Genomic DNA, 25,524 nt, shown 5'->3' on the forward strand with positions numbered 1-25,524 from the left:
TTATTGAACTTACCGTCTTTTTCTCCGTTACAGGCCCAGGCAGTACCAGCCGCTTTATTGGGGCGCGATGTATTAGGAATTGCCAAAACTGGCTCTGGAAAGACTGCCGCCTTTGTTTGGCCAATGATAACTCATATCCTGGACCAACCCGCGTTGGATTTGAAAGACGGGCCTATAGGAATAATTTTAGCCCCAACACGAGAACTAGCTCTTCAAATTCACACTGAAGTTAGGCGCTTTGGAAGACCTTATGGAATAAGAGTAGTTTGTTGCTATGGTGGGGGATCTAAGTGGGAACAGTCAAAGGCTTTAGAAGAAGGAGCCGAGATTGTTGTTGCTACTCCAGGTAAGGTCAAGGTCCTGTGTAGTGTTATTTATGGGGCAGACAATTCTGGTATAGTATCAAATATATTTCCCTATGTCACACAGCGTGCCACGATGGTCTTGTATGCTTTTTATTTGTAGACAAACTTTCTATTTTCACAAGAAGAAAATGACTAATTCTAAGATTATTTCCTTTGGTCGTTAATGTGAGAAACACACAAACAAAAGTCAGGCGATTTTACGTAGAAAAAAGAATCAGAGTCTAGTCGACCCTTTTCTTTCATGTTTCTAGGACATCTACGATTGATGTTACAGGACTGATTCTTTATCGTGGTTTATCTTTTCCCTCAGGCTTCAGCAGTCAATTCAACATTCCTACCTATTTAATGATTTTTCAGAAGGCTGGACCCTAAAAACAGTCACCCCCAGGAAAAAAAATATCCGAATATAGACGAAGAAAAAAAATCGGTCTCAATCACCTGAGGGTGATTATCTTTGTCCAAGATAATCACCCTCGCCACCCTTATCCTCTGTTACCACTAAGGCTACCTAAGGCCCCTTAAATACAGCAAGAAATTTCCTTGTCCCTAATCTCTCTTCCTTTAAGGCCACTATCCCTCTCCCTTTCCCTTTTTCGAAGATATAACAAAATGGAATAGTATTCCCCCATTGTCAAAATCTACCCCACCCTCCTCGCTTGGACTAGAGCTATTTCTTCCGTTGTTACAGCATATCCATTCTCCTGGAAACTGCCGCCCCTATTTTCCTCCTCTAATTTCAATAACCAATTTCTGTCCTTTTTGCCTCCTCCAATTAAAAATTTTAACTTCCCTGTTCTATGCAATTCCCTTTAAATAAAAAGAATAGTAAAAATTCCAATGACGAAATAAGATTCTATCCTTGGTTTGATTTGTACTAATATGCAAGCTTTTTATACTTCACCAGTCTGTCTATCCCCTTAGACCAACCTACCATTTTCTGAATTTAATTACGCCTTCTTTACGGAATTTCTGAATATATCTGTTTCTAATAATGCCTTTTTCGACTTTGAATACCTTATGAAAAGTTTTTGGATCTCGTCAGGCATCACAAATGAGAAATATGTACATGTGCATCTTCATGTTAGAAAAATAAATGTCAGCCATCTGTATTCTGCTAAACCGAAAAAAGGTATAATAATAAAATAAGGCATGATTTTGGGTAACTCGAACGCAGTATTAAATTCCTCCTCCTAAAAGAGTTTTTCTAAACAAATTCTTTTCCTCCATAGTACGTAGTTTTTGTACTATGTTCATAAACCTTAGTTTTAAGTCTTTGTTATACGTCTCTAAGACATTTAGATCACCAGCAAAATTTCCATCTGTTCAAAAAATCAATGCCGAGGCTCTTTGCACATTATATGGAATAATATTCAACCCAGCAGGGCTCACTGGGGCAAACCCTTTTAAATTAGGAGAAGATCGGAAAAGATGTCTAAGCATTTATCATTTTGGACACCATTAAGACCTTGTTTGATACCTTTCTTTTTCACAGATATAATATTAATAAAACCTAACTTCTACCAATTTTTCGGACAGTTTATGGAAAAGACTTAATTAGTTACATTGAAATGTCTTGTGGACAGGCGCTATAGTATTTAATGTTTTGTTTTCAAATCTAAGTGAAAACTAGCAGAAAAATTTAGCAAAGTTAAATATTTATTTATTAAATTTGTAATGGACTGTTTTTTAAATAAGTTTAAAATAAATTTTTAATGAACCAGTTTGACTTTGTAATGGACCTCTACTGGTAAATTACTAATTGCTAGAAGCTAGGTTCTATTAATATCACCTTTGTGAAAAAGAAAGGTAACAAGAAAGTTTTCGATGGTTTCTTGGTCGTTACACTTTTTCAAAACTATTTGAACGCCTTTCAGCTGATGGATTGAAAATAAAAGAAAATTCCAAATGTTGACCGTTAATAATTGAGACACTAGTATTATTTTGCTTCGACCACTAACACTACCTTGTTCATCTCATGGACAAAATACCTGGTAAGAAACTTGAAAAACTCAATACCTGGATTAATCTGGTAAGGGTGGGCTTACTTTGACCCCCTTGTTATTAGAAATATTGCGTTGGTTTTCCAATAGAACACAAAAAGTTAAATACCTAAACGTCTATTTCGATCTTCTCTAAATTTACAATGATTTTCCCTGGTCGGTCCAAGTCAATGGTCGTCGTAGCCCGTTGTTCAAATAAACATTTGTGTTCTGAAAGCTGTACTGCTGCTCTAGAACTTCCCAACGCGGTGATTGTGTAATGGATCAAACGATGAACCTGCTCTCTTATTTTTATATTAAACTATGGCCATAGAGTTTTACAGATTGCAATTTCGCAGGTGGTATTGCCTTGACATGAAGTTCTGTAGCTAACTTCGAAGAAGTCCTCAATACGCTGTTGGAAGAAGCCCTGAAAGTGGGACTACATGTTAGGTGGCAGAAAACAAAAATAATGATTGTTGATTCAGCAGGTAATATCACCAACTCACCAGCATTCAACGTAGCGGGGCACTCTTTTGAAGTTGTCTGGTCATTCACCTACCTTGGTTTCGTCATCACCGACAACAGTTCACTTGAAACGGAAGTTTAGTCGCGCATCGCTAAAGCCGATCGCTCAATTTTGAACCCCCTGGGCATGGTTGGAGACACCTCCTCGGATAGCCACTGTTCAGACAGAGAGACAGCCTTACCCAGCAATTCTCCATGATTGACAATGATCTGCAGGAGCAGTCACGGTTGCACAGGACAGTTTGAACGGGAGGCGAAGAGTCACATCTCTCTACGCTGGATCCCCAGCAGTAGCAATAAGTCAAGTTTGATGAGGGAGCCCAGTGGGTTCAATTTCATTCCTTTCAATGGCTAAGAGTATTGGCATTAATTTTTCGAATAGATGGAAATTTTCTTAATAATCTAAATGTTTTAGAGACATGTCACAAAGATTTGCTATCAACATTCTCCAAAACCCCTAAACAAGGTCACTTTCTCCTGGTCATTTTTCTCCCCTTATACCTCGCACCCCTCATTCTGCCTCAACAAAAATTTCCATTTTTACTTCAATAAGTTTCATCACTGAAAGATATAAGACAAGTTCAATCTTCTATATCGCTTGTTGGTTAAGTTAGGCTTAGTTTGGTTATTGTCCGAGATTTTAATGTTATTTGTTCATTTTTTTGCAGGTAAATAATATGTTTTTGAAAAAATATGCCACAGCTCATCGTTCATTATATATTAATGCTGGAATATAAACATATGTGAACTAGTTAATGGTGATTAACAAAAAAAAAAAAAATTAGAATAGTTGTCATAAGCAAAGACAGGCGAAATAGAATACTTAATAAAGCAAAGGCTTAAAACAAAACAAATCCTTAGCACTTAACAAGACAGACCCCCCAAGAAATAAAGAGAAAAAATATTTAGTTTTAAAAATATTTAGGTCGAAAATGTCTTTTATGCCACTTAGATGGTTATTTCATACTCTTGGACCAGTGTGTTTTATTATTAAAGCTATATTTTTGCAATGTTGTGAAACTGTGAAGTTAAACGATTTCTGTAAATTTAACTTTAGCTATGAAATGGGGAATTGTGATTATACAGAATAGAAAATATATTGAAGATAAAAACAAAACCTATCAATTGCTATTTCTTCAATTTGTATGACATACGAAACACAATCTTTTGAAAATAAAATGATCTAAGATTGAGATGGAATATCGATTAAAAATAACTATTATTTCTTTATTGTGGTGTTTTTTAAGGGTTTATAAGAACTCGGGAAATCAAAGGCCCAAATGAAGGTGCAATAAGATAGATAAGAATTATTAGAAAAAAAAATATATTTGAAGTATTTAATTACGAAAATGATGCTTCTGGAAATCATGCCATCAGCTTTAGGTAGTTCTAAAGACAAAGTTTAAACGTTAGATCTTCATCGATATATCCAAATTACCTCGCTAGCCCTATTTATATAAGCCGGGTTTGAATTTATAGTATTACCATAAAGTACAGGATTACTTCTTTTTTATAGGTATTTTAAGGTCTGGCGATTTCTGTACACTATGTACTGTAAGTACTGTAAATCTCAGATTGCCTGATGTAGGATTTCATCATATGTTGTGTGTTTGTACAAAATTTTTACGTTCTAGAAGAAACTTCATGTGTGACGAAAATAAAATCTGAGAATAACAGATAAGTCCGTGAAACCTCTATGAATAATAAAATCACTGGGCAACATTCCGACTACTATCCAGGTCAGGTATCTTTCAATTTTTTATTGTAATTGAAGGACCTTGTCAATTTAGAATGTTAGCTTGTAAATCGTGGTAAATTATGTCATTAATCCTAATAATAAATCACAAAAGACTTTTTTTTTCAATTTTAGATCTCAATAGGATTTGTTTATTTTTATGGATGTTTTATAGGGCTTGTACTGTAGGTATTTTAACGAATTTGGATTTTTCGTTGAATTAATAGAAATTTCTTTTTTCTTCCAAATCTTCGTCAATCAGAAAATAGAAACTATTCTAGGATAGAATATGCAGAAGAAAAAAATTTTATTCTAGAAGAGAAAAATATATTTTTCGTTTTGTTTGCAGAAGTGGCTTAATCCTTTTGAAGATTTGGAAATATTCACTTGACTACTATTTCTTTCTTTTCGTAGGTCGTATGATTGACATGGTGAAAATGGAGGCAACAAATTTACGAAGAGTGACATTCTTGGTATTAGACGAAGCTGATCGAATGTTTGATATGGGATTCGGTAAAATACCATTTTGCATTTAAGAAATATGCCTGTCTCTGGTCTCTACCTAAGTTGTCTATAATTGTAGCCTGGGACGGAAACGGTGGTTTACGCTTGTATTATAGCGAGAACATACTCTAGGTCAGCTGAAAGGAGTTTTGTAGTCTGTTCCGGGGAGGATTTAGTATCTTTGATCTATGTTTTCTACCTCTGAGTGGAAAGCTCCATTCTATGAGGCACGGAGACCGGCACCTGTTTCGAATTGAGCTGTGACAGTTTTTAAACTCCATCGACAAAATATTTTCGTAGAGTAATAAATAAAAATAAAAAAACAATTTCGTAGTGTAATAATTTTGGAGACATAAACATTCCCCTTTTGATGCAAAACTGGTTCCATCTCAACTGTTACTAGCCGGTTCTGCTCTTGATTCTTGTTACTTATTATTTTATTTTTAGTGTTCGGAACTTGGCAGAGGATTGATGTCACTTTATGCCTGCTAAACTTTTATAGATCTTTAACTGCTCATTGGAGCTTACCCTTTACTCCTTTCTTGGTAGGGATATTAGAAAGCTGGTCCATCCCAAGCAAAACAACTTCCAAACAATGGCATCGATTTTTTTTCAATATTTATCGAAAGGTCTTAATGAGTTGACCAAAGCGTATGTCATCAGGCTTTCCGTGCAAGAATTTCACCATAAGATACACCGTTTTGAAAACTTCAAAGGGTTGATAAGTTTAATTGTATAGTGCACGTTGAATAATAAAGTCGTACAATTACTGAAATTAAATCTTGCGATAACTGTGAAGCAAGGGAGGAATTCGGTTCCATTTCTTTTGTGGACAGTGATGTGGTGAAAACAGAAAACGTTCACGAGATTCCTTCTGAACCTGAAAATGTTCAATGTTTATTTTGAATTTTTTTACGGTAACTCCACATGCCATTTTCTGCGTTTGAACTTGGGAGACGCACAATTAGTATCACAATTATGTCGTAAACTTGACAAGCTCCGTAACTGATAGCAAATTGGGGATTATCCGTTGTTTCATCCTAAATGGTGATATTAGAAAGTTGACCTGTAGCGAGAAGATAACCTTTTGGACCAAGACAAATATGATGTTTTTTTCAACTCCGACCATTAGTCCTGGATCAGCTGAACAAAGTATACAAAAATCTGTTTTCCGTATATAAATTTCATGTGAGACATATCACTTTGAAAATGACGAGGGGTTGTCAACTTTAATGTTGTGGTAAACGTTGAAAAATTGCATAAGAACTATGAGATAAGGGAGGGGGGACTTACAAGTAACAATTGGCTGTCATACCATGCCGATTTTTAGTGATAAGGGGCTGGATCTATTGCTAGTGGGTAAACGTATTATTTACATTCGAACAATTGCTTCCATATCAGTTTCAAAGAGAGAGAGGTGCCAGTAAGAATAAGTTGTTTGAGTATGGCCACCTTTGGGGGCAGGTTTTGAAAACTTGTTTATTTCGCCTCGTATTGCAAGAAAACAATAAGGAGAAAATAATCAAAAGAGTTGAAAAAAGTTTTTTCGACCCCGGTGATCTTCAGGAAGTAGGGACTCTGTTCTTCTTATAATTAGTCAAAATAGATTAAATCAGTTTTGTATAAAATAAAACTTTGGGGTTGACAACATCAGTGTTGTGACAGATATTTGAAAAATAGGATACAACTATTGAATCAAGGGAGAAAATGTAAATAAAATGGGATGTTATACCATGCTTATGTTGAGCAATTAGGGTTGGCATCTTTTATTGGTGGATGTACCAATTATTATTTTTTTACACAGGCTAAAATATATTTAGCTCTGCTACTATCATGAAGATGGGTCTGCAATCTAAAATTTTTGTTTCCCATACATCTAAGAGCAAAAAAATTCATCTCCATGGTTTGTCAGTATAATCTATAATTTTACTCCACAGTTGACTAATAACCAGGCTATGTGAAATTATATTCCAACTCTTCATCTGTCACGATGGCTAGAACAAAAGTAAAGTTCAACTGGCTGGTAACGGTAATCTTTAAAGATGAATGGTTGATTATATGTTTCTACTAATTGGTTTACAAACCTAATGACCTAGTTTTACTATGATTTGTGCCGTCTCAGAGGAGCCGACACCGGGTCAAAGAACGGCTCAGACCATTTTTTTTTTGTTGCTGCTACATTAAAGCTGAAGCTATGAAACAGTAAGAAAGCCAGAATACCCCTAGATTTGACACTGAGAACTTTAAATCCCAAAAGTCAAGGCTGAGTTTGACAGTGAGTTGAAGAACCGCTTTCTAGCCCTGGAACAAACACAGCAGAAAATGAGAGTCCAGAAGAGGAAGTCATAGAGAGGACATGGTCGAAGATCAAACATATTAAGCAAAATGTCGCAGCTCAAGTCCTTGGAAACAGAACAAAAGGCACCAAAAAGTGGTGCACTGCCAAAACACTCACTATCCTGCTTGTGAAGAAAAATGCATCGAACAGGATGGTATTCAGAGAGCTCCACAAGAAAGCTCATAAGCTGGCAAGAGGAGATGAAAATTCCTACTGGTCAAAGCTGACCACAGACATAGTAGAAACTGCTGCTAGGAATGAGAATCGTAAACAATATAGGATCCTCAGAGAGCTCAGATTGAAAAAGAAAAGGAATACTACCGCAGAAAATGTGAAAAGATCACATGGGACTGTTATCACAGGGCGACTAGAAAGAATGAACCGATAGAAAAAAAAAAGATTTCAAGGATCTGTTAAATTGGAGAGACCGGGCTACACCTCAAACTTCCTCCGTCCACTACAGCCAAAATATGCAACCAGCAGCCCTATCGCACGTAGAGCAGTATCTTTGCGATGTATCTCTACCTTCGATGGAGGTAGTCAAAAACGCCGTGAAGTCTTTCAAAAAATATAAAGCCCCAGGTGAGTTTCTCTACCGGCAAAAATATACAAAGCAATTCTGGAGCTCATTGAATCCCTGACGAATCTACTTAGTGAAGTCTGGGACGCTGAATATATTCCCTGGGACTGGCGTAACGCAACTATAATCCCTATATTCAAGAAAGGAGATGAAGGAAACTGTAAAAATTACCGGGGAGTCTCACTAATAGACATAACTGGGAAGATTTTTGCAATAGCTCTAGTGAACCGCTGTAGAAAAGAGTAAGGTCAACGGACAAGGAAGAACCAGGCAGGTTTCTGCCCTGGAATGGTGTATGTGGACCATAGTTCTACCCGACAACTTCTTCTTCACCAACGTTTCATTCGTGGATTGGATACCTTTGCAGTATTTCTTGGCTTGATCGCTTCATTTGACTCGATTATACCCTTGCTATGGCAAATAATACTTCAAGACGGTGTTCCGACGAAAATATTTGACCTGCTAAGAGCATACTATGAGAATACACTAAATAAATGATGAATATGTGGTAAGCTAACAGAAATATTTGAAATTGCATATGGCGTCCGTCAAGGATGCCCGGCATTGCCAATTCTTTTGAACTATATTATAGATTGGATTATGAAAAACGCATTGAAAGAAGATGATAGTTTTGCCTTTTCAGCAGAAGAAATAATTGCTGACTTTGAATAGACAGACGATGGTACTCTACCCGCAGACTCTGCCCAGACAGTACTAAATCTGATAGAAAGAGTAGCGAAAACGTCTAGTGAGACAGGACTTGCTATCAGTATCCCCAAAACAAAGTAACTTTTAACCAAAGAGGACGCTTCTGTATACCTTAGTGGAGAAACTATTGAGAGAGTGGAAGAGTTCAAATACCTAGGGTCATCGATAGATGTCAAAGGTGGAGCTACATACGAAATTCAGGACATGATTAGCAAAGCTTTGTCCGTCTTTGGCCAGCTCCACAAACCACTTTGGACTAGAAGGGAAATAAACCTTGTGACGAAGCTCAGGATCCACTCAGCATGTGTGCGCTCAGTTTTGTTATATGGATGTAAGACCTGGCCCCTCAAGGCGGAGGAAGAGCATCAGCTGGACACTTTTGACCGAAAATGCCTATTGGCAACATATGGCTGGCGCAAAGAATCAGCAAACCAACGGCCGATGAAAGTATGCGGACAAAAATGTCACTTTTCCACCGTGGTCAAGAAAAGACGTCTCAAGTGGCTAGGTCACGTAATGAGGCGTCCGGGAGCTACCCTGACTCGCCAGGTACTGCTAGCAGACCCCGCTTCCTCATGGATGGAAAAACCAAGTGGCCAGATGAAATCTAGACATAACGTCGTCAGAAAAGATGTCGAACTGCTTGGGGGATTCCGGAAGCATGTTTACAAATGGGACAAGGCATGGATGGAGCGTATTTGACCACTCACAGAAGACAGAATCCAATGGAAGCATTTTGTCCTGTAGCTTTTTGATGTCTCGTCTGAAGCAAGTAAGTAGTCCTTACTTCTGTGATGTTAAAAAAGTTGGTCTCTGGCAAAACAAATGAACCTTCAAACCAAGAGACATAGAGTTTCGTTTCAACACTGAATGGTAGCCCTTGATGAGCTGAAGAAAATATGTGTATATATTTTTTTACCTTCAGACACACTATTTTAGAAGTTTCGACGTGTTTTCAAGGTCAAAAAGTTTTAAACTTTCAAGTTAGTGTGCACAATAAGTGTTAATGTACACAGTGAACATTAACGCAAACTATTTCTGACTCTATTGGAGAGGGACTTAATACGCTGGCCTATTAGTCAAATTCGCAGATTCATAGCCTGTGATTTCTCTTTTTTTAAATCATTCTTGAGATATATTTTTTTTAAAGTTACATCTTCAGTATAAGGGCTGCAGCAAATGAAAGTGTGAGACGTGTAATTGGCAAATAACTGTTGGACTTAGGTTAACTTTGGCAATGATGACCCTGTAGGTTTTTCTGTTCGATATAGCCTATCTAATATTGGTTTCTGCTATTCATTTGAGGCAAAAAAAAAAACATGCTCATGTACGGGGACGATGGTTTCAGTACTTGTGCTAAGTGACTATTGTTCGTACAATTGGCTAGTCAATGAAAATAAATAGCAATGCAACACAATGACATGGTTTTGTATTTATAAGTAATATTTTTCCGTGACACCCTGGGTGTTTCACCACCAAATTCTTCTCACCATCACATGCTTTGGAAACAGATAGTGGGCTGTATATTTTGGGACGAAGTCACGTTACCTTGGCCTGTACATGGTGTATTTTTTTCAATATTAGAATGAATATGGCTAGGTTTAATGTCTTAGGGTAGAATAACAGTAAATAAACTTTTAAGTATAATAGTATTAATTGTTATCAGTGAATAGAAAATTTAGTTGACTTGAACTGAAACACTGTTTTTCCACTCCGCCTTTAATGGAAGTGTGTCATTTATCTTGAACGAATAATTCTTCTTGAGACATAACACTATAAATTTTGAAGGGTTTACGGTACTGAAAAAACAAACAAAATTGCTGGTTCTGCAACTCTTTTGTTGTCAGTGAACTTGATGAAAAGGGTCTTTATTATTCTACTATCCTCTTCTGTGGGTAATCATGACTAGATCTATAGGCTTAGTACAGAATAAAACAAAAAATTCAATTGTTGGGCGAGCAGATGAAAGACTATAAATAACCAAAAAAAAATGACTATTAACTTTGAGGAATTTTAAAATGTGTTTGCAACAAAGGAAGACTATAGCGATATCTAGAAAATGTAGGGATGGAGGTTCCTTCTTGAAAATACCCTGAACAAGTATAATTGAACACAACTAAAAATTAAACGACTGAGCCTTTGACCTTTAATAATAATGAACACAAAAAATTGTAAATCTACCCATCGCCAAGGTTGCTAATAATTTAACGAATTACTAAATTAGCTTAAAAGAGAGAAAAAGGTAAACATTCAGCAGTATGAGTAACTTACAATAGTTAAAACTGTCGGTGATGCCTACAAAAAACACCAACGCTATCTAGCATTTTGCGTCTCTTGACAAGGCTTTAGTTTGTTAATAAGGCATGTTGCAATTAATATAATTCGCAAAATCAGTGTAGTACTAAGCGGCTGATCTGTGGTTTTAAGAAAAACACTACGAAGTTTGAAAGAATGCCAAGAAACGCCAAATGCTTTGTGAAACTCTTTTGTTGTAAGTGAACTCGATAATCAAAGGTTGGTGATCCAGGTAATACTTAACATTACCAAAACAAAATAAGTCCGATTCATATTTGTTTCGAAAAAAACATATTATTTTATTACAGACTTTAAGTGTTATTTATTATTTTTTTTTCTTTTATAGAGCCTCAAGTCCGTAGCATATGTGACCACGTAAGACCAGACAGACAAACATTGATGTTTAGCGCAACTTTTAAAAAGAAGATAGAAAAACTAGCCAGAGATGTTCTGGTTGATCCAGTGAAAATTGTTCAGGTAATTATGCTGTATGTGTTCTAAACCATGCTTGTGCTTTGTAGCTAGTTTTCTGCCTACTTTCTTGCAAGCATCGACTTCTTATTGAGGCCTAGGTTAAGAAATCTGGACTGAACAAGAAAAAAGAAGAGCACTTTCTACTGAGCCGTCACTTTGTCGCATGTTCTCCTGAAATTGAGTAAGATTAACTGTTGTTAACAGCAACAAATTAAATTATTAAAAACTACTGCGAAATACCTCAGGCTCTTACCGTATTTGTCATATTTGTCATCAGATATTGTTCAAAAGGTAAATATTTTGGCTACTAAGCTCTTGACATCAAGCTGTCATGGGTGTGCTTAAGTTTGCTTCGGTGAGAGCAATTTCAGAATGATGCAATGTAAAATGTTTGAAGATCAGTTAAGTAAAACTTATTTGTTTTAATGTTAGCCCCACCTGGAAATAAGCGGTGTTTAAACGAGAATTTATTTTTGACCTTGATTTTGGAAGTGAACTGATTTGTTCTGTCAAATTATCTTGTAGCTGTTAAAAAAGAATAAACTTGGTGAAGACACCTCTAAGTAAAGCTGAGGTTTGATCACTGCTCTTAATAATCCATTCTCAATTTATTTAATTCTGGAAAGATGATACTAGGCACAAAACAAAATATTCCGGTGAAACTTTGCAAAAGCTGTGTGGATTCTTTCTGTTTAGATGGGTTAATTTAGAAGATTATTTTTCTTTTTCTTTTTTTTACTAATAACAGTCTCTCCCACCCAATCTCTCATCTTTATATGTCAAAACTTTTTAAGAAAGGTCTAGGTTGTACAGTTATTGTCAGTTTGAAGTGGCGGTGCCAGCTGTTTGGGACATTTTTGTCTTCAAATGGCTTTGAAAATCGCATTAAAAAAATGAATTATTGGTTAAAAACAAATGATCCCTCACCGACAACCTTTTCATTGTGTCTTTCAACCTTTCAAAACAGCCGCTTTGCATTAAGTTTCGTATGACTAATTGAGTAAGAAGGTAATTTTCATAGTGAATATTAATTTCATAGTTAAAAATTGATTGTGTCTCGTGACATGCGATTTAGCCCCTACGGCACCTTCAGCTTTTGTTGCTTAATCCTTTTAGTGCGTTCTGTATTTTTTAGTCATCTTAAGAGTTGTCATTTTGGCTGATCAAACATTACCATTATTGGATACAAAATATATTTAACTTACTACTGCTATTTCAGCAGTTCTTTACTACTGGCAGTAAAACGTACTGCAAATTCTTATTGATAGCCATCCAATAAAATCTTTAATAGCCATACTGTAGTAATATTTTGCTTCAGCATCTCAGTTTAATTTGACTCACAAAATTATTATCTGTGCGATAATGTAAATTTTTATTTCGGAAATTTCTCTAATACTGGAAGTTTCTTGTCTCACTATCCTCTTTTTTGCTTAGGGAGACATTGGTGAGGCTAATGTTGATGTCACACAAATAGTAGAAATGATGCCAAATGTACAAGCCAAATGGAAGTGGTTGCTGAATCATCTTGTTGAATTCACATCGTTTGGAACCCTCCTTATATTTGTTACAAAAAAGGTGAGGAACTGTCGATGTTTTATTTGTTCTTTAGCACCAAAAATGAATGTCATTTGGATTTACCTCCAAAATGAACTGTAACAAAACCAAACGGAAGTCAGTTTATTATTTTGATCGCCTTTAGAGATTTCTGTGTTAAACTATCCATAAATATGTTTGCTCGAAACAGGTTAATTGAAAAGGAATTGTAAGGATCCCAGGCAAAACTCGTGATTTTTTTTTTTTTTTTTTTTTTTTGTCCGTCAAACTGCCTTTCTAAAAAAAAACGTTGTTTATTATATACAAGAAGAAATGAAGTATTCAATCATTAAGTCGTTTTGAAGTCTAGCTAGGACCGTACAGATATATTTGCGCAGAAAATACATTAGTTTTGGAATGTAACCAAATTTATTTTATAAATTAAAGAAAACTTAATAAGTTTGAAGTATGGTTGGAATTCTACTCCAAAGAAGGAGTGCCAGCGTAGCTAAGAGTCAACTGGGATAGACATCTTAGTTCACCTGGGTTCACCAACGTAATATCGGTTTTTTCAAGTCCACATAATGAGTGTGTAGATTAATGGCGAAGTGCTGAGAGATCTTTGGGGAGGGAATCGGAAGGGCAGTTGAACTCTCTACTACGCTCGCACTCGTTTTTTTTTTAATAGAATTCCAACGAATCTTCAAACTTGGTAAGTTTTCGTTTAACTTATAAATTCTACTCCTAAGAGGAGCGCCTTAACTCCGCCTTCGAGTTCAAATGAAATTTTAAAGTTCAGCATGAGTTAAATCAACACCTAAGATAGCCAAAATCTCTTTTCGGTAAATTGGGATATTTCAAAACAATATGCATATGATACCAGATTTAAATAAATCAAATATTATACAACAAACTGAATTAAATCAGAACACAGGAATACATTGCTCATACTCAATTGTATTGTCTTAAGACCTAGCAAATATTTTAGCGTTACCCTAAGATGGGAGGTCGCTTCAACTCTGGTGCCATGGGCACCATAAATAGTAAGGTCAGTTACCTGCAAAGATCAAAAACCTGATTAATCAACCGGGATATAGTCGATAAAGAGGTGGGTTTTCGAGCCATGCAATGAGTGAGGAAATGAGCATTATGCTCTTCAAATAACGTCATCTCATGTACTTGGTCAAATGGGTAACCAGGCGCAGTGGCGATTTTTGAAAAGGCCAAAACTTAATCATTGATTTATGGTTACCCTGTTTTGTTCTTTTTAACAAAGTATTAATTTTATAGCTAATCCTCCCATCTTCGTTTTGTATCATATTAATTAGTTACAAAGCAGTCAAGGCTACTTTACCGTAATTAACGGTTTTCACCATGCTATGATGGTGATCGAAATACATCACATACACATTTTACATCCAAAATACTAGAAACTCGGGAAGACTACGCCTTTATTAAATACACCTCTCATAAACCTTCTTATTATTTCATGTTCACCTACATGAAGATTTGGTAGTAGAACCGATAGCGCACTTTTTGCTCTTTTAATAGCACTGGGTTCCGTGCTTTAATGGAATGGATTAATTAAAGAAGTTGAATGGCTCCAGTAGTTGTCTCCAAGGGATTAATCCCTTTTTGTTCACAATTGTGGCAGGGGAATATCTTTGATAGTGAAGTCCCTGCTGGAGACGATACAAGCCGCTAGCCGTAATGTCTTGAACATTGGGCGGAGAGGGTTAGTCTCTGAGTAATAAATAAAGTAAATATTTCATTTGGTAGTAAAATAGAACATCTTACTGTGAGTTTTAGTAATAATAAAAAAAAAGAGAAAGCAAGACATAAAAAGAATCTTGTTTGAGAATTTTGGCAAATTCCCCCAGTGTATAATTTTTACTGATAAGTTCACCCCCTTGAAACTTCCCTCCCATGAAAAATTCCCCTGTGAAAAAAGGTGGAAAAACTCCCAGGAGAAAATCTCCCCCCTCCAACTTAATGACCTTTCTCCTGGGGCTCTGAGGGGTCTTATTATATCCAAAGGCATAGTTATTGGGTCTTTCAATTATGTTGAACAAAATGGCCATCTCAAAATTTTCATCGGGTGATTTTAGGAAAAAAGGGGCTTGGAGGGGGCGTAGTTGCCCTCCAACTTTTTTGCTCACTTAAAAAGGGCACTAGAGCTTTTAATTTCCGTTTGAATGAGCCCTCTCACGACATTCTAGGACCACTGGGTGGATAAGATCACCCCGGAAGAAAAAAAACACGCATCCGTGATCTTTCTTCTGGCAAAAAATACAAACTTCCACAGTTTTGCAGATAGGAGCCTGAGACCTCTACAGTAGGGTTTTCTGATACGCCGAATCTGATTGTATGATTTTCAATAATATTCTAAAATTTTTAGGGGATGTTTCCCCCTTTTTTGAAAATCATGAAAAATTTCCTCAGGCTCGTAGCCTTTAATGAGTAAGATTAAACTTGATGAAACTTATATATTTGAAATCAGCACAATAAGCCGATTCTTTTGACATATCTATTGGCATCAAAATTCCGGGTTTTAGAGTTTTGGTTTGTATTGAACCGGGTCTCTCCTTACTTATAGTTCGTTACCTCGAACTGTTTGATGGGTACCAATCCTGTGAAGTTTAATTACGGAAAATTAAAGTGCCACTTTCCTGGCCCAATTTAATCTTCTGAAGGCTTCTGAGAAGCTAAATAAAGGTAGAAATATATAAAAGAAATGGGAGCTGCAAATTCATCTACAACCTAACATTCGGGATCAGGTTCCCAAAATACAAATTATCTAACTTAAAATTCTAATCTGGGTGCAAGCAAAACAATGGCTATTGATTGTCCTCCCAAAATTTTAAATATAAAAAATTGCAGTATCTAGTCTCCATTCCTTTTCAATGTCAGATTTTATTGACAATTTATCAGCAGTATTGAAATTCCTGGCACATGTTTTACAGAGATCCACTCTTTGCCATGCAAAATTAGCCGGGAAATCTTATTGGTAAATAATTAAAAATCTTAAATCCTCTCATTTTATTTATATAAGTTAATGTTGTTACATTGTCTGACTGATGCTGGATGTGCTTGCCCTTTATAATTTCAGCAAAACCCATCAATCTTGATTTTTTTTTTTTTTTTTTTTTTTTTTTTTTTTTTTTTTTTTTGCATTAATATCAAATTGTCCTTCTTCTGAAGACTTCTGCCCTTCTGCTGTGACAAATTTCCTGGAGGCCTAATTAACAATAGCCCATCTTTTCTTTGACGCATCATTAGTTAAATACTCAACAACTGGCATAGCAACGATTTATTTAGATGCATAAATAGCAATATTCAGCCACAATAACATCAAATATTGAATTCCACACTGCTGAAAAATCACCATGTGCTTTTTTTGTGCTAAAGTTTTTAAACGCTCTATCTTTCGATAAAACAAAGGGCATAGCATTACTGTTGGTAAAATTAAAACAAAAATTCCTAGGATTTCAGCCAATTCTTGAATTGTATTCTTAGAAAGCAGGTTGATCTTGAACTTTTTTAATATTTCTTTCTGGAAGAGGAACGCGCATAAATCGTGAGTTAAATATGAATCCTAGAGTTCAAGTCTGTTAACATAAAAATAGAACTGATTTGTAGGTTGAAATACAAACCCTAGATCTGATATAAGTTTTATAGTGTTTATTTTGACATTCTTTAACATCCAGAAATAGGGCGTCCAAATAAACAGTTGACAAATACCCTTTAGTTCGAAAAAGGGGAGATTAGGGTTTCGTCATCTTTACAAAATTTTCTGAGCTGTTGACAAGCCATTTGTCATGTAAGTGTAAGAAAAATAGCGAATGTAAAATTCAAAATAAAACACATCTGGTCGTCAAAGTGAACTGGGGAAAAATAATAAAAAAAATACACTAGGTCAATCCAAGCCATATAACAATTTTCGGTCATTAATAAAACGGCAGATTGAATGCTTTCTATTTTAAAATAATGGTATTTTACATACTTATTTAAATTTTCAAGATTTAAACGAATCTCGATGAACTATTTTTCTTTTGCATAATAAAAATGGGAGAAAGACAACTTATTTCATTAATTCTGGGCTTAGGAAATTTGGTAACAATATCCTTACGTAATAAATTATTAATCTCTTTTCTCAATACCAGTAATACATAACTGTTATTCTTTATTTGAAAATCTTCCGAGGGTTTTCTATAGAATTCGATTTTATAGCCCAAAAGAATTATTTTAAGAATGTTCAAATCACCGGTTATCGGTTGCTATTTTAAAAAATTAAGTCTCCCTGCTTCAAATTTATCAACCAAATTTGGAAAATGAATGTTGAAATTTTCAACAAATTTACGAAAATCAAGAAAGGAATGTACTGAAAAGTACAATTACTTCGGTTCTTAAGCTTCTGAAATGTGACTTGTAATGGATTTGGCTTTAGATGTTGTTGTTCTTTTTTATAGTAACATCTTTGCATAAAAGATAATCAGTAACTTTGACTTCAGAAACAAAAAACTGATGCTACTACTGGGTCTGAACCCAGTTCTAATTTCATTTCATGGCGCTTTTTTTAAGCTTAGGTCATAATTTGTAAGACCAAGCAAATGCACCGCATCTGTCAGGTTTTTAAACTGTCTTGTTTTAAAATACTAGAGTCGTTTTGCTATGTGTTCATTTCTGTAATTTTTAAATGGAAAGACAAAGTGGTCCAAGAAATTACTTTTCTTTAATTTGTTGATTTTCGATTATTAGGTGCTTCCGAAATAAACATAGTACGTTAAGTGGACAATAGTCCTTTGCACTTGGAGTACCTTGACGTCTTTGTTTTGCCTACGATGACAGAGTAGCCGAAATTTCACTGCTCTCCCTTGGGATGGTATTGCAACAATTCTTTAAGCTTGGTTAATTCCATTGGCTCAGGCATGGGGCAGATTACAAATTTGGCAAGCTTTTTGTTAATTTTAGAACCTTCATTGGTACCCAAGCGATCTCCTGTTTTTTGGGAGAGTTTGCCAGAGGATTTGAGGAATGTTGGGGGTTTGCAGGAATTTCGTAAATTGTTAAAAAACCATTGTTTTGATCTGTATATTTTGGATGGATTATTCTGGGCCAGTTAAGTTTTTGAGGAGGGTTTAGTTGCAGCTGAATATGGTTATAAATATTATAATTATAAATATTATAATTTTGTTGGGTGTTGTTTGGAGGTTCGGTGGTTTTCGGGTCCAGTAAGTTGAGCTCTAATTATGTCTTTTTTATTTCATGCTTTTTTGGGTTTATTGATTTATTAGGAGGGTTTTCTCCCGCACAAGCTTGCTTCGGGGAATCGACGATGTATACTTTATTTTTTTAATAAACCCAGTGTTACTTACTTATTTAACTTTTTAAGGTACATCATTTAATTTATTATCTTCCGAGTTCTTAGTCTTTTTTTTATCAGAAAAGCCTTTTTGATTTTTATTATTCTTCTCAGTCGGTGTTGTTGATCGGCTCCGAAAGCCAAATATGACAATCCTTGAATTAGAACCAGGACTCCAAAAGCCAAATATAGCCTTGCTTGAATTAAAATTACGGCTCCAAGTGTGAAATCTTTGATTGCTTAAAAGATTTTTACAGCTCCAAGAGCCAAATCTTTGATTCCTAGAAAGGACTTCCAAGGGTTCCGAGAACCATAGCGACCAGGACTCCAAAAATCCTCTGGGCTTTCATTATTATCAGTTTCACTGTCCGTAGCAAGAATCCTTCTACGTGGACGACTACGAATAATTCGGGGATGTATTTCATTTTCACTTACCTCTGCGAGTCTGTCTAATAAACCAATCACTAAATCATAATTTTTACTCATTTTTAATTTCATCCGTCACCGTCAACCCAATCAAAAACGATCAGCAATTATCAAAACTGATATTGCGTTGGTCAACCCAGGTGAGCGCAGATGTCTATAACAGTTGAACTGGAAGGCAGAGCTAAGATATTCCTCTTTGGAGAAGAATTCATTATCTAAAGGCATAGAGATATTCTTACACAGCCGATAAAATGCCAAAAGTTGAGAAACTCATTCTGCCCATCTTCTTTCTGCTATTACTGTATGCTAAAAGAAAGGCCGCATTAAGCTTGCTCTCGCTTAAGTTTTTTTTTATCTTTTTTTTATGGTTTTACCGCGTTTGATTTGTCGGTGTTATGTAAACCCTTATGTTTTTTAACCGCATGATTTGTGACATGGGTGCATGAGCAATTTTGCTTAAAGCACCAAGGACAGCGAAAATATGCAGGTATGTAGTATATGTAAGATACGTAATATGTAAAATACGTGATATGTAAAATACGTAATATGAAAATAAGTAATATATAATTGTTACCGTGAATGTCTGAAATTGGTGAATGTCGCCATTCACCAATGAATGTTCGAAGTGCCTTTTTCCTCCTTGGATTTAGTCAGCATTGCCAGTCAACGGTTTCAATTTAATGCAAGATTTGATGATGACAAGTTAGGTTAGGTTAGCTTAGGATAGGTTTTTAACACATTTCTGATATTTCTAACCAAATTTAATTGAATTGAAAATAACATAATCTAACTGAACCATTTTTTAACTTTTACCATCATAACTTGCATAAGACTGAAAAAGCTGACTCGCAAAGCTAATTGAATCCAAGTAGAGAAAAGGGAATTTCGGACATTCACCGGTGAATGTCGACATTAACCGGATTTTGGACATTCACGCTAGCATAATATGTAAAATACGTAATATGTAACTTCATATGTAATTATGTGGTTAGGGTTGTAGGACGCGCAAAATTAAAAAAAAAAGAAACACGGCTGAAAAGTCAGCAAAATCATATGGCACTAAATAGCCTAAAAGATGTAACGTTTCTTTGAAGATGTGGCTGCGACTCAACGATTTGTTTTTCAATTCTTATAGACGAAAAGTGTTGTCAAATTTAACTAATTAGTTTCCTAATTCCACTTCTTCTAATGGGCGTACAAAAAAAATTTTGGGTCTCTATACAGGAGGAAACTATAAGCAGTACAAGATGTTTACCAACAATTACTAAAAGCTTTCTCTCAATAGTTAGGAATTTTCACTGAAAAACTTTCTGTGAGGTCACTAGTGGCTCATTAATGTGTTTTATGGTTTTGTGTAGTTTGTATTACATTTGGGATCTGGCTTGTTCGCCTCCCCCTCTCATCCGTGGAATATTTCTCCCACATGTAAAATTGAGCAGTCACAGAGAACGTATGTCAAATAAAAATAATGAAGAAAATACGGAATTTTGGAATAATCTACATATATTCAAAATTTAGGCAGAATATGTTTCACTCAATTCTCAATGCCCGAACACTGAGGACAATAATCCGGATAAGCTTTTTCGCTAACTGTTTGATACGGGAGAAAGAACCAGATTGAAGCTTGAATACTTGGTGTAGATGCGGACACCTTTGAAAATGGTTTGTATTTTGTTTATCGGTCAGGTTGGGGTGAGTTCTAAAATGATGGCGTTTTTCAGCGACTCAATTAAAATGTTTCAGCGCAGCCGCCCAACTATCTGAGACTTGGTCCAGTAAAATAAAAAAGAAATGATGAAATCTGATCCCTAATCAAAAACAACCTTTGTTGCATGAACATGCAACTGCGTAAACCAGAGTGTTTTTTCCTCTTTTTTTTTGTTCAAAAATACGGTACCTCTATACGTTTTCAATTTACTATCATTCATATCTTCTTGCATCATTCAACATTCTGGTCCAAAAATTCAGAAATGTTACAATCACATTATTTATTGGTAAATAATTTTAGGTAGATGCTGAACAACTGTCGGCAAACTTGAAGGTTCATGAAACACTAAACGAACTGATACATGGTGATATGGATCAAACTGAAAGAAATCGAGTAATTACTGCCTTTAAAAAGAAGGAAATTAATATCCTTGTTGCGACTGATGTTGCAGGTAAAGTGGTCTCTACGGTCTATCACTCCGTGTTTTTACATTTTTATTTTTTAGTAACTCTTTAATAGAATCATACATGACACATTCAGTGGCCAAATTGATTTGACTACAAATGCCTCTAGTTCATAGCGGGTATCTGCTTCTCAGAGCATTGGTCAAATGAAAATATCATCAAGAAGCTTGGTTATAAACTGCTCGTCTCGTATGTTGATGTGAGACGTATCCTGATAACTCTATTTTAAAACAGTTCCTCATGTGCAAGCCGTTTCCAGCTTTAGAAAAAGAGCAACACCGTCTTTGAAAAATTTAGCTCTAAATCTAGACCGATCTAGAAGCCATTGGAGGTTTTCAACAAATAAAAGAGACATCAGTGGTACCATATAAGTCACATACTTGTCCCATGGCTTCAAATTGTAGTATAGGCTATAGCTGACCGCAACGTGTTTTGCAAAAAACTGTCAGCAGTTAATGGACGCCAAGAAAATTCTAGAAGAATAGAGTATTGTGGTTTTAACTTCAATGTATCGTTAAAAGAGAGGCAAATGTCCCCGATTTTCATTCTTTTTTTCCTTTTTTTCTAATATCCTATGTGTTGAGAAGGGGCAATTTCATAGAATATAGTATTGTCTTAGTCAAATGGGCTTCTAAAACCATTATTTACAATTCGAATTCGATACAATACATAACGCTTTAGATTTGTGTACTTTATCCTATGCCGTAATTGCAAAGTACTTCGAGCAAAACCCTAACTGATATAAAGATATACAACAAGAAAGTAACTTAATGTTACGCATGAAAAAGAGTTAATCTTCTCTAATCGTTATTCCCAAAATACCAACCAATTCGTTATTCATAATCTTTAATACATAATCGTTATTCCCAATTCCCAAAATACCTGGCACAGTTCCAAAAACCCTCTGCTCAGTACTATTAATTAGTACATAAAGTTCCTGTAACTTATAAATATTTATTTTAAGAGCAAAAATTATAATTATGGGGTTGTGAATTTTGGCTAATCGACTAAAGAGTTAATTGTTAATCTTCTTTAGTATTATTGGGGCTGGATTTTGGGACGTCGGAGTTAATCAGATAATAACAACTTTGTATTGAACGCTATTAGGATGAATTTGCATGGAAGGAGAACGGGTCTTGGAAACTCTAATGATCGCCATTAATCGCTGCACCTCTGAGTGGCATACTGTGTGCCATACCCTCAGTTTTGATTACAACCAATGTATATCTTCTGGGTTTTATTTTAGACATTGAGAGATTTTGAATACTAGATAGTCTCTCTTTAAAAAGCTCTTATTATTGAAATTGTTGAAATAAATATAAACACAATTGAATATATAAATGAGTTGCCACATGAGGCAATGCCGCCTGCGACTAAGTTTTAAAATCTTATTAATTTTTTATCTCAGAATCATGCAGCACGATATCCTAGGTCAGGTAGTAAAGGGCTTGCTTAGCATACAGTTGGTACGGATATCAAAACCCTTCATTAACAATTTTTTTCCAAAGAGAAGAATTTGTAATTGAGACATTGAATGTAGCTACGTATTAATAAGTAGCAGCTAAAGTTTTGTTTTAATCATTCGGATTGAGGTAGGTGACATTTGTTCTTCAATAAAGGACTTTACATAATGATCCATGACCGTTTAACTTTATCTATAATTCGTAGTGTAAATACTGGAATAGAATATTTTATATAAGAGATGGATTTGTAAATATTAGCTAACAGATTAAATCAATCCAATATATTTCGCAAAAAGAAATATCCTTTAACATATCTGTGTTATTGTTATGGTTATTTTTTTTTTTTTTTTTTGCATTTTCCGCTTCTGAAAATGATTCAGTTAATAATATACATCTGAGCTCAAGGAATTCTTATGTGTTAACCCTACATAGTTCTTAAGTGTAATGGCTGACTAACACATATTTCTTTGAAAGTTCGACCTAGATAAAAATTAAATTATGGTTTATTAATATGCGTTACATGGCACAAACTCGCATTGACCTATTTTGCATCATTATTTTTGCTAGAAAAACAAATTTTTGTCAGGTTTATTCTTGTTTGTCCGTTCCTTTTGTTGGTGTTTTGTTGTTCCTTTATCGTAGAAACGAGTAAAAAGTAACAAAAAAGTTAGATTTTTTCTTATAGAAATAAAGAACTAAACTGAAACCTAGAACAAAAAAAATTATCCTTTCTCAGCCTATGCAATATACATCTATTAACCTGGCGTGTTTAAACTGACTGGGGCTATTTCTCTATATACGTATGATTATGCAAAAATATGTAGGATTGTGTATAGTAGAAATAAAAAGTACATTAGTATTTAGAAAAGCACCGTGGAAAATAAAACATTTTGGGATATTTTAAATGATTTGGATTTGCTTAATTCGGTATCACTTCTGCGAAATGAACCCAATCCATTGAATGGCTTTATTGGCCACAATAATTATTGTTTTAGACACATACAAAGTAAAATTTTTTAGTGATATTAGGACAATGGACTAACTTCCAAAATTCTCATCATTGCTTCACGTTCTCCGTAGTATAGACAGAAATAACTAGATTTCTGTAGTTTATATTATGGTTTATAAGTTCTTACAAGTTCTATAAGTTAATTTCCGGCAATTTTAAAGTGGGTTTCTATAGTATAAAATTTATATTTCTAGCTGTATTTCTATTAGGCTTTCTATATTTCTATATATGTTAGTGCTGATGAGATCGATGAGTATTTTTAGTGATTCAGAGAACTTAAATTGTTTGTTGAAATGCATCGATATCATGGCCGGTGAAAGGCTATTCAAAGCTCTAAGAATAAGTTTACTATTTTTTGCAGGCTACTTATTGTCTTTTTGGGTCTTAGAACAACCTTTTTTTTGTGTTTTTTTTTTTTAGTAAAGCGCTTTTTTTATGTTATCTTACAAAAAGGGAGAAACATGATCTGTTATTTTGTTTTCGCCAATTTTACAGACATATGCAGTGCAGGCTGAGAATGGATACTTTTTTCGTTTTAAATTTGAATTTCGCTCTTTTTTCCGATTAAAACATTGTTGTCTTTTGTTTTTCTTTCTTTAGTTGTTGTTAATATGTACATGGTAAGAGTTCAAAGAATGAGTATGTTTCGTCCATCTAAATTTTTCAGTTATATCTCAATTAAATTGTTTCTATTTTTAAGAAGAGTTCAATAGCCGTTATAATTCAAAAACTGTTTAGCTGTTAAACATTTATAAAAGAGTAAAAAAGACGAAAAATAGTTCTTAGGCCTTTTGAATAAAATAATGGCAATATTTCATACAACGAGGAATCTTTAAGACTTAACGTTCGAAAAGGGTGTCAAAAAGTCTTATTTCTCAACTTTTCGCTGACGAGTAAAAGAGAAATGGTATATTGTGAGAACGCCAAAAATTTTTCAATATATTAACAATTAGATAAGGAACTGGGAAGTGGATTTGACGAATATAATGATTTAGTGTAGGCTACTGAGTTATTGAAGTTAGGGGGGGGGGGGGGTAAAACCCAAGTTATCACAAATTGTTTTTGGAATTACCGTAGGTAATAAGTGTGTTATTTTCACAGAATATGTTCTTGTTGATTCCGTTGAAGATGGACATACTTTATATTTTCGGAAGTTTTGTCTTAACATATCATGAATCCAGGCAAGTAAGCAGGGCAAGGGCTTCTCTATCTTCCTTTACCTGACAATATTATAATTATCGTGATTTTAACAAATATCTATACTACAGATTGTCTGTTTCGACAAATCTCCCTCCTGCCCCCCCCCCCCCAAAAAAAGAAAAAAAATCCTTCGAATGACCCTGTACGAAAATAATTTGTTTGTTGTTTTATTTCAGCACGTGGTTTGGATATACCGCATATAAGGACAGTGGTCAATTATGACGTCGCAAGAGATATTGATACTCATACACATCGTATTGGTCGAACAGGTTTGTGTTTAACACTGTTAATTTAGTAAGAGAATAAATTATTAAATCAATTGTATTTCGATCTACTAATTCAGAAAGCATTCAACTCCCTTGGGTGTTGACCAAGAAAAGAGTCTAAAGACGGTAAATACAAGAAATGGAAATTAAATAGGAATATTAATAATAGAGGTTAATGCACTCAACTTTTTATTTAATACAAATACCAAGAACCTCTTGAAGTTTTATCCGAAGTTCACTGAATTGAACCGATTGGACTCGGTTAGAATCTCAAACTGTTTTTTCTAAACATATAATTGTGCATGTTGGTTTATGTTGAGCTAAAAGTGATTCTTATGATCGAAACTATGTTTCTAACTTTTTTTATTTTCGTTCCTCTCTCCATTTCCCTAGCCACCCATTTTGTTTCAGTTTTCAGTTTAACCTTTTGGCTTTCTTCTAATGTTGACAATGTTGATACCCTTCAGTAAAAACGATGGATACATAAGTTGTATTTTGTGTCATTTGTTGTAACATAATGTCATATAGTTTATGTGTGTGAACTAAGGGCAAAAGCTAACCGCCAAAACTTGTTCTTTCCGTATTTT

At 34.9% G+C, this 25,524-nt stretch overlaps 1 protein-coding gene across 1 annotated transcript in view; it reads left to right on the forward strand.

Moving 5' to 3' along the window:
- Positions 1 to 25,524, forward strand: part of LOC148956431 (ATP-dependent RNA helicase DDX42) — a 73,382-nt gene that overhangs the window by 36,263 nt on the left and 11,595 nt on the right. The window contains exons 6-11 of the mRNA XM_089108194.1: positions 34 to 346; positions 5,022 to 5,120; positions 11,379 to 11,509; positions 12,941 to 13,081; positions 20,836 to 20,986; positions 24,848 to 24,940. Coding sequence (XP_088964320.1) covers positions 34 to 346; positions 5,022 to 5,120; positions 11,379 to 11,509; positions 12,941 to 13,081; positions 20,836 to 20,986; positions 24,848 to 24,940 — 928 coding nt within the window. The remainder of the gene's footprint in view (positions 1 to 33; positions 347 to 5,021; positions 5,121 to 11,378; positions 11,510 to 12,940; positions 13,082 to 20,835; positions 20,987 to 24,847; positions 24,941 to 25,524) is intronic.

This window comes from Artemia sp. Qi Xiang Cuo, chromosome 1 (genome assembly GCF_049724085.1).
Source record: "Artemia sp. Qi Xiang Cuo chromosome 1, ASM4972408v1, whole genome shotgun sequence".
NCBI lineage: Eukaryota > Metazoa > Arthropoda > Branchiopoda > Anostraca > Artemiidae > Artemia > Artemia sp. Qi Xiang Cuo.